Source organism: Dinoponera quadriceps, unplaced genomic scaffold (genome assembly GCF_001313825.1).
Source record: "Dinoponera quadriceps isolate SergipeBrazil2010 unplaced genomic scaffold, ASM131382v1 scaffold2379, whole genome shotgun sequence".
NCBI lineage: Eukaryota > Metazoa > Arthropoda > Insecta > Hymenoptera > Formicidae > Dinoponera > Dinoponera quadriceps.
In genome coordinates, this window is record NW_014556633.1 from 284060 (window position 1) to 294829 (window position 10770).

At 39.7% G+C, this 10770-nt stretch overlaps 1 protein-coding gene across 18 annotated transcripts in view; it reads left to right on the forward strand.

The window, feature by feature from the left end:
* Positions 1-617: 617 nt before the first annotated feature.
* LOC106747914 (serine-arginine protein 55) overlaps positions 618-10770 on the forward strand; it is a 12896-nt gene continuing 2743 nt past the window's right edge. For 2 of the 18 annotated variants that reach the window (XM_014625923.1, XM_014625927.1), the window contains exons 1-7: positions 619-772; positions 1926-2052; positions 3649-3719; positions 5632-5727; positions 6430-6453; positions 6604-6660; positions 6885-6954. In XM_014625923.1, the coding sequence (XP_014481409.1) occupies positions 1927-2052; positions 3649-3719; positions 5632-5727; positions 6430-6453; positions 6604-6660; positions 6885-6954 (444 nt within the window). In that variant the 5' untranslated portion in view covers positions 619-772; position 1926. Of the gene's footprint in view, positions 773-1767; positions 2053-3648; positions 3720-5521; positions 5603-5631; positions 5728-6429; positions 6454-6603; positions 6661-6884; positions 6955-8038; positions 8906-10770 lie in introns of those variants that run through there. The other 16 variants (XM_014625914.1, XM_014625919.1, XR_001374703.1 and 13 more) reach the window with 15 other exon arrangements.

The following is a 10770-nucleotide window of genomic DNA, read 5'->3' on the forward strand; positions in this document are numbered from 1 at the left end:
CGATTATTACGACTCCGAGCGGCCATAATATATCGATGGAACATTCAGTTCTGTTCAAATTGATAATATTTCAAGACTCACCTCGATATTCGAGGCAATTCCGTAGAAATGCCATTTTTTTCTTCTCATAAAACGCATTCCGTCTTACCAAGTCGTCGGAAGTTACGAGTGTGATTCGAACCAGCTATCTTGTGAATGGAACTTCCGCTCATGCGCGACTCGCGCACTCTAGCCTCGAAACCACTCCGGAAGTGCCTGCAATTACTGTCTGATGCAACCCACTTTACTGATAAACATCGATTAATCACCCAGGAGATACTACGAGGATATTCGTAAAAATCTAACGATTTTATCGAAATGAGATATCTCTGTTTGCGGAAGTCAAGTGTCACGAAACGAAGGTGTTCTCCGAGAGAGAGGGAGAAGCCCGCTGGAAATTCTCAAGCAGCGTTATTTTGCAGAATGTACATTTGTTATACCTCTTTCTCGATTTTACGGAAAGAAATCTTTCCGCGGATATCGTTCTTTCAGTCGCGACATTGACTCCGGTAGACGTCTGGTGCGAGGCTTGTCGCACGGAGTCTCTGCGCGCAGCCGTGCGAGCCCCGCTCTCGTATCCCTTCATTTCCGTTGTATTCGCCGAGCCATCTTGGTCGCGCGTCAGAGCCACCGGTCACTTCGTCGGCCAATTTCGTTCGCTACACTTCGTAAGAGAGAGAGCATACGTTCAGTAATATTCAGCGAACTGATCGGCGTTGCCGTGTACATCCAGGTGAGTAAACCACACATTCGTCTCCGTCGGCATTAAATGCCCGTAGAAAAGTGCTAGCTACGAAGAAAAACGGGAATAAAAAAAGAAAAAGAAAATATATTCTTCGTACGCCAGCTTTCGCTCGTGTTCCACCAGCTTTCGAGAATACGTAGCGTGTCACATTATATGCGCCCGCATTATGAACAATGTCGTAGATTTTACGAGGAAAGTGGATCATCCACGTTCGCTTTGAATTCTATCGTCGCATCGGGAGCATCTGCGGGTAGAAACGCGAGTCACTCGCCGCCGCGGCCATTACGCTTCGCGACGCAGTTAATCGACGTGCTCTCTCGTATCGATCGCCGATCCCCGACGCCATCGAAAATTCTGGAATTCTGGTCCGGCGTCCTCATTTGTTGCTTCACACAGTGCAGCGATAGCTTTCGCTTCATTTTTTTCTCTCTCTTTCTTTGGAATTATCGCGCACACACGACAGCTTTGTGTATATCGACCGTTCTACGGCGCGCGTAAAGGTCGTTCGATGAGGCGGTTACTGCGCGTTTCAGGACGGACGCGTCTCATGTGACGCTTTTCCCACGTATTGTTGAGCATCTGAGTACTTCGTGCGCTTTGTTTCATCTTCCAAACATAAAGCGGGTAATTAACGATGCTTTCTTTATATTTATATGCTATTCGGAAACTCTAATATTGCGACGACTGTATTATACAGTGCGTACTCTTAAATACTTGCATTATCGAGCGGTATTATAAATATATTTATTATTATTATTATAAACAAAGTATATTCTTCTCTGTGAGTTATCTTTCAGTTTCTTATTCGACGGAGCATTTATATTACACAAATGCCATTAGACCGCTGTTCGTTTTCAAATAAATTCCAATTCATTTACGTCTCAGTTAGATTCTCATAAGCTCACGATTCTTTTATGTTGTGACTAAGCGGCGGATTCCTTAGGTAGCCCGTTATGTAAGGTGTTTTTATATTTTCCTTTAAGAATGAGCACCCGAGTATTCGTTGGTGGATTAACATACCGGGTGAGAGAGCGCGATCTCGAGAAGTTCTTCCGGAAATATGGTAGAATCAAGGAGGTCGCTATGAAGAATGGATTTGCCTTTGTGGTAAGTCTAATGTGGTTTAATTGTTTTTTTACAGTATGGTAGGGACAAGAGTCTATGTCGGTGGGCTTCCGTATGGGACCAGGGAAAGAGACCTTGAGAGATTTTTCAGAGGCTACGGTCGTTTCCGTGATGTACTCATCAAGAATGGTTACGGCTTTGTTGTAAGTATTTATAATCAGTTGTAAATAAACCCACAATAACACTTCGCATTGCTCAATTTGGTCCCATGATAACTTGATTAGTTCAGAGCTTAACACTGCTTGCAAATTCTTAGTTTCAACAACAGCTGTCTGTAACCAATGTACTCCTAGAATTAAGTGCTGAAACAAATTGCAATACTTCCTTAGCTTTGTTTTATCGTTACAGTGCTTTTGGAAATATTTTTTTTTTTATATATATAAAAGCATATGCATAGACACATGAAGTGCATGTGCATAAATAAAACTTTTTTTGCCACGTTTTATTATCATAAATTGTATTTGGCACTGCAAGCCTTCATATTGATATAACAAGACAGTCGTCAAGTTGACAAATCTCATACTTGAAAGAATAGTCCATTTGTTTTTACTATCATGATTTGGACCGAAATGGGTAGGCTGCAATGTGTTAAAATCGCAAACGTAACTCGATTACCTGAGTTGACCTGGCCCGAGCCCTGAGCACATTGGCTGTGGCTGTTTAGAGGAGCTGTGTGCTGCTTATTCGTCGATTATTCTGCAAAAATTTGTAAGTTATGTATGACCAGGGGAAAGGAATTATTTACAATGAGGCCCATATGTTTCAGAATAATTATCTCTATCAATAACTCAAGCACCTATATCGATTCAAGTCTTTTGCACTTTGCGATATTGCTGGATATACAATTTTTACATATATATATATATATATATTTGTTATAGATTAAATGGTAATATATTCTATCTATCTTAAAACTTTTGCAGGATACAAGCGAAGAAAATGCCTACCTAAAATGATCCTAGAAAATTGCGAATATATTTAAACCTTGTTATTGTCATTAATGAAATCTATCCTATCAATGACCCTCTTTATTGTATTAGAATGTTAGGTTCTGTGTTAAGAAACCAGCCATGGAGACATAAAGGATAGGTAGATTAAGTACCAGATTTTTCTAATGATCTCGGATCAGCTAGTCAGCGATTTTTTGTTCTTTTTGTTCTTTCCTAGAAACATCCAAATGTACTAATTTGTGAAAAGTAATATTCAAGCCATATTATTCAGTTTTTACCATTTTTTATGACACAGAATTTTACCATTTTTTGTTTATCCTGTTGTTTTTCCTTTTCAATAATATTATATTTTTATCAATTACGTAGGTTACGAAATACTTTGAAAAACTGAATTTTCAACTAAATACGAAATAATATGACATTAGAAAAAGATAGAATTTGTATTTATTTTCTGTCTCATACGTGCCGTTTTCTTCCATTTGATCTAGCATTCCAGTATAGTGTAGAGTTCAGTAAATCTTATTAACACCATTAACATTTTTTAAAAAAGTACACTTTATAAATAACTCAATAATATCTATAACAATCTTAAACAAAATTTGTCAACAACATATTACATACTGATTAATATTCAAAATTACCGGATTTTCTGTAAAAATTATGATTATACATGTATCGGACATTATTCTTAAAAGTTTTTATTGCCGTAGAATTAGCTTAAGCAATAAAAAACTAATTAACGAAATTACATTTCATTCCTAAATGATAACAGAAACATTCTCTTTGCAGGAATTCGACGACTATAGAGACGCCGACGATGCTGTATACGAACTAAATGGGAAGGAACTTCTAGGGGAAAGGTAATGCGATTCTGTCTTACATAATGTATGTGTTCTTTGAAACATACATGTACTAGGCGATTACATTAGGCGTATGACGGAATGGTATAGGTAGCATGTTTTCTGCATGACTGAATAGTTCTTATATACAATCCATTTAGTATGTGGATTGGTTACTTCGATCATGCTGTTTGAACTTTATAATAATGATAATATTATTGGTACTGGGGGCACACTCTGCTTAAGAGCAAACGAGTTTCTATGCATCATGATTCATTATGCTAACATAGAATCGATTAAATTTATCCAAATGAACTAATAGTTTTTTACACATTAGATGTAGTTCCTTCCTATAAAAGAAAAATTTGTTGAAATACCATTCATAAAGTAACTGTCTGATATCAGCATTAAATAATGATAAACAAAAGTAACTAAATCGGTTGTGCAATGATCAATGTTCTGACCCGATTCTGTTATCAGTAGCAAGCTCTAGAGGACTTTTTTTATTTCTGTAAAGGGGCAAGAAATAAGGAAAAACAGTTCAGCTTATATGATTAACTTGCTGCTAAGATTAACGAAAGTTACTTACCAAAGTGTCTAATATATTTTAATATAGTTAATTTATATAACAGTTCTTTTTTCAGCGGCGTTCTTATACGATATTTATCATAAAATTGTATATGTAATATTCTCCTATATTATATAACCTTATTTCTATCTCTTGTGTTATCTTAAGTAAACACAGTTCAATGTCGACTTTACGTTACTTCAAATGACTATGTCTCTAATAGATCGATATGTGAGAAGCAATAGCATTGAAATAAGACGAAGAGTTCAATCTGTGCAAAATGTTTGAAACATCTGTAGAAATTTTTGAACAAGTTTTTTTTTTCTTTCATAGTGTTTATCTCTCTTTTCCTCTGTCTTTTGGGAATTTATGTAAGTGTGTCGGTAATATTCACAATTTTCTGAACAATGCTGACGAAATGTGATCGAACGAAATTATTCTCAGCGCTCTAATCGCATTATGTTTCAACCTGTACCAGTAATATTATTCGCTGTTGCTTCTATATATAATTAAAGACAAATGTACAATGCACAAGTATTTGTTGGCATTGAACGGGTGCTCCGTTAATGCTGTTAATTTTGCGTTTTTAGTAAACGGCGTCTGTCCTCCAAATTAACGATCGGACCTTTATCGTAACAAAAAACGTGTGTCCTTAAAGAGCCGTTGCGACTTACCGCCATTTTGAACTACTTCCATCAATTCCCCGATTAAAGAACAATCGTCAAAGTAAATGTAACAATGTGTCTGGCGAAATGTATATTGCTTCTTTTATTATGGAAGGGCATTCGATACATGTGTTTTTTCTTAATTTGATCACGTGATTCTGTATTACCCGCCTAGTAATGAACTTTTAAAGTAAACGAAGAGAGAAAACGAAAAAAAAGGGTAATTAAACGAGAAAATAGGAACTTTCAAATAAAATCATAAGGGATCACGGATCAAGTTACGAAAAAGCTGATAGACGTAATGAAAAAAGATTAGCTCGGTTATAAGTAACGTTGTAAAAGAGGCATCTAGAATACATAGGGAACGAGGACGAATCGTGACTGAGGGAGTGAAAGAAAGTGATAGGGGACAGCGCCTCAGAAAGCGAAAGAGAGACCGGACGATAGAGATTCTGAGAAAGAGAGAGAGAACAGATGATATTTGAACGGATTTCGGGAGGAGGCTGAGGAATGGAAGGAAAAGGAAGGAAGCAGCATTAGAGTAAGAATTAGTCGAGGACTTAGGCGGGGTTTTGTTGGGTGTGTTTCAGAGTGGCGGTGGAGATAGCACGGGGTGTTTCAGGGAGGCGAGGCGACCGTGGCTACGGACGCTCACGCTCCTGGAGAGACAAGTAAGCATATCCAATGTGTCTTGTTACAGAATTACTGTAGAGAGGGCCCGGGGGACACCTAGGGGTAGTGACCAGTGGCGCTATGGTGACTCCCGTGGTGGTTATGGGGACTCGAGGCGATCTGCGTAAGACACGCTATCCTTTTTTTTATTTTATCAGAGCGATCATTATCCCCTCCTCCCCTGCAGGCAGTCGGCTCGGGATGTGCGAAATCCAAACGTTCGATTCACTTGTTTATTTATTCATTCACATGATTACCTACCGTTCTTTCCAATGCCTTCCTTTTTGTTTTATATATATATATATATANTATATATATATATATATATATATATATATATATTCTTTTGTTCCGTTTTCCCCCTATTCTTTTCCGTTTGTTTCTTTCAATTTTGCTCGCCGTTATTTCTCCTTGATTATTCATTTTCCTTTTATTCGAAGCGATCGATTTCGCACATCGTCCGCTCAGGGAAGAACGTAACCTTGGATATGATAAGCTCTAGTGTAGAGAGCGTAGTGAGATGAGTAATGAAAATTTCGCGTTGCAAGCTTCACTTGCGCTAGTGTATACGAAAACGTTAATAAAGAGACGTATGTTACTTTCGCTTAATTGGTTGTCTTGGATTTGACTGCTCTCCCGAGTAAGTCTCGAATCGTACGTCGTGTTTGTCAGAGAGTCGAGCCACGTCAATTAATAATCATTAAAATTGATAGTGATAACGCCTAGCGATACACCCTCCCAGACATTATGTTTATTGCTGGTAGTTGAGATATATTGAGCGATGTAATTGGCGACTAATAGATGTGTGGTATTGTGTTTGTTACAGCCGAGACGATATGCGGCACGACAGGTACGCTATTGCTGCATTTTGAATAGATTTGATTCGATTGGAACAGGTGATTGATTGTGTGCCTGAGCAATGAGTGCAGATCTGTAGTTATTTGCTGAAGGTTTAACCGACGATCCGTTATTTCTGTTCACATGACATCCCTTTTTGCAGAGATAGTGTGAACAGAAACACGAGGACTGCATCTAGCTACAAGCAATCATTGCCCAGGTACATACATCCAATGTTACGCTCTAACGATTAAAAACTTTACTTACATACAACTTTGTTGTCGTTGTTGTTATTGTTGTTGTTGTAATTTTGAATTATATCAGAGTCTTGCGTTTTATCATTCTTTCTTTCGCTACTACTTTAACGTAAAGTCAGGTCCAAGACAAACCTGCTTGATTTCGAGACATGCATGAGGATAATAGTCGGATTTTTTCCCATTCTAGATACGGACCACCGACACGTACAGAGTACCGCCTGACTGTGGAGAATCTTTCAAGCCGTGTCAGTTGGCAGGTAAGCGGCATACGTAATTCGCTTCCTTTTTTTTTCTTTTGCATTTTTACCGATTTCGTGTCTTAGTGAGTTTGATTACCAGTCGAGGTTCCAGAGAGAGAACGTTGTTGCACCGCTTTGATGGATTTTGTCGAATCTGTCGCGACTCGCTAAGTTTTTTAACGGGTTTTCGCGATTTCTCCGTGGCCAAATTTACGCGCACGCTCGCGCACCCACGCTACACGCGGTAGCATTCTTTAACGATTTCTTTGCCTTTGTTGTTCGATTCTCTTTCGTCTCATTTTACGTTCATTTACTCATAAAGAGATCCCTGTTTTGTAGTCGAAAGATGTAACATTTTGATCAAGTAAGTCTGTGGCAAAGTCGAAATCCAATTTCCGTATATGTGCAAAAGTCGCTTTCTATGAAAAGAAAACGGAGAGAAAGAAAAGCACGAAAGCGTGTATGATGATGAGGACATACAAGAATACGTTATGCGACGCATAATCACGCATCACCATTCCCGGATACGAGAGCACGAGGGACATGCGAGAGGAACTTGGAGTAACAACGACGACCCGTGATGAAGCCAACACAACGAGAGGAAAACCGCGACCGGACGTTGTGGACAAAGAGAGGTGCAAAGCGAAAGAAACGAAGCGACGGATAGTGGAAATGATGAGACTACAGAGAAGATAGAGACAAGGCAATAACGGATAAATGTTAACAATGTGGGAAATACCAGGACGCAATAGAGGAAAGCGAAACGAAAAAAAGATACCCAGAGGTACTCGAGCCGACGAATCGAGAACCTAACACACAGAGACTACCTCGTTGTGGACCAAGTCTTACTTGATCAATTTACATTGCGGATATATATATACATATATATATTTGTGTATATTGCATATAATAATCTATATATCTATCGTTGCACTCTTTTCGAATGATTGGTTGTTGTTGCCGTTTGACGATGATACATTTTTCACTCCCGGTCGAGTCTCGATTATCCTCCGACGTTACTTTTTCAATTTATTATTTCATTTACGTTCGCGCGAGCAGCAGTTTAAGAAAAAACGAAATAAAATTGATGTTCTTTCCGAAGAGTCATATCCTCTTCGCCGAGGAGGGGCGACCGGTAGGGCCGATAGACGATGTACGATGATAAAGAGATGACGATGCACGCGATGGGCCCGCCTTGAGGTCAAGTGGCACCAGGTTGGTTTCTGAGGTGTCCGGGGTGAGAGAGAGAGCCGCGTTGGCGCTGGGGTGTACACCTACCACACCACCTATCTACCACCTGCTATCGACTACTCGCGCGCAGTGATACGTGGTGAAATCCCAGTGATAGGTTGTCGTGCGCACGGCCCGATCCTCTCATCGTAATCACTGGGGGAAAAAAGTGAAACAAAGAAACCGGGAGAGAGAAAGAGAGAGAGAGAGAGAGAGAGGGGGAGAAAGAGAGAGCGAGAGAGAGAATCTCGATCTACGCTACCAATACAACTCTCACCGCCTACTACTTTGTTCGCCTGGGAGAGATAATCGTGTTTACCGATACTCATCGTCATTGATACATCACCATCGTCGTTGTCATCATCACACTACCACCATCGTCACCTGTCATTACCATTTTTATCATCATCATCTTCTTCTTCTTCACTACTACCTCCAATCTTAACCCCTGTTACAAAATCGACATCATCACAATTAGTACCTTCACTTTCATCAACCATCGTCACAACCCGCCACATCCGCCACCACCCATCACTTCACCGTGACTGTCACTGCTACTGGTACGCCACCGACCTAGCCATCTAGTAAGTCAGGCAGCGGCCACCCATGAGAAGGCGCATACGCGGGCCGATACCCGAACCATCCGCGACTACGCCACACAGAATCCGTTCGACCCGACCAAGCGCCGTGTGCCTGGCCTTTCTCTCTGTCCGTAAACAAGGTGGTGCCTGGGCCCAAGGTAAATGCGTCACCTTAACCGAGTGTACTCTTAGATATACACATATCTCTACTATAACTATATACACTTAAACATGCTTGTGTTTACATATGTATATACTATATATTTATATATAGTTATATATATCTATTTTATATATCTCATTATTCTTAATACTGTGCACCATAGCTCAGGTGTCGTTGCGTATGTGTCGAACCGTTGAGATGTCTTACGTAACCTGGAGCCGTGCACGCTAATTCAGACTAGCGACTAATAAGTGAATCCAGTACCGGAGATACTTCCTTTAATGATATTATTCCAGTGCTCGAAATTAGATATGCATATATTAACCCGGTTGTAAATCTCACGGTATATACGCGTGTCAACGTTCACCAATGTCCGCTTTCTTTTCACTCTTTGCAAAACTGATAACTCGTGACGTTCACTGATGGACTGCCTCTTCCGTGTTTGACTTTCTTTTATAGAGGCCAACTTTTCTTTATGCAAAGCAATTACATCTCATTGCAGAACTGCCATTTAAAAGCAAGCGGAAAATTTTCAAGGTGTTAGGTTAGGTGTACACAGGTGTCGCGGGAGTTCACTTTTACAGTGGCATGCGCCAATAGGTGTATTTTCTTTAGTTTCTTTCTTTCTATCACCACCGACGTGGAAACACTTGCGCTCGGACCTCGAGAGGCATCGGCACGAATCACAGAAACTACTACCACCGCCACCGAAGTGTCCCGGAGAATATGGAGTCGTCTCTGTGCTCTCTCGTTCTCGTGCAAGAAGGAACGGCATTATACAGGCGCACTACCAAGTCCACGACACGAAAGTCGTACCTGGTTCCCACAGAGATACAAGCAGAGATCTCCCAGCGATGAATGAACGCAAACGGACCGAACAGAGAATATCCATCCTCATTCGCCGATTAAATGCCCCTCACGAGGAACGACGCGAAGCATCCTTTACTCGAGCATGCGGAATAGACAATGGAATGGAAAAAAGCACATGGACAACATAGAAGAAACGTCGCGCAACGTTCAGAAAGAACATTTCCAACGAAAGGATCAAACAGGAGAACCCACAGTCCACCCTACCTTCAGGATTTGATCTCCCAGCGAGAGAGACTCGAGCTTGTACTTTTTCGCTTTAGTTTGATTTTTACGTTGTCGAGTTTTAGCTAGTATCTTATTTCAGTGGTTGCACTCATCAGAACGTTTATTTTACAGCTGTTGGAAATTTTTTGGGTTGAAATTGGATTATTCTTTTAAATCTACCGGAATAATTCGATCTTAGCATAGAAAACTTCCAACGCTTGCAAAATAAACGTTCTGCTGGACGTAGCCAATGTTAGTGTATTTTCTGTTCGATGCATAGAATATATTTGAATAGATCCTTCAGATTTTGTGTTTGGAATTTTTATCCTTCACATTTATACATCGTAGCTTGCCTTTTGCGGTTATACGTACCATAAGTTCTAATTTTTAAAAAAGTTACTAATTCTAAATGTGTTAAAGTTGGCAATTAAAAAGTAAAAATTATATTTAGAAATATTTCTTTCATCAGGTATTTAATAAAACAGATATTATGTGTAATTATTATATTACTATATGTAATTCTATTGTAAGCCTCTTTGCAGAAACGAATTCAAGTATACTTGGAAAAAAAAGATATTGTCGCTTTATTAACGATCATTGACAATGTTGGGAATTTCTCGTTCTGCAGAGTGGCATTATATCTGAAATTATAATCACGCTTGTTCTGAGGATTGAATTGCATTAAAAGAAAGGTTGCATCAACAGCAGATACTAAATTCGAGCACGTACGCACGCACACAGACACACACACACACACACACACACACACACACACACACACACACA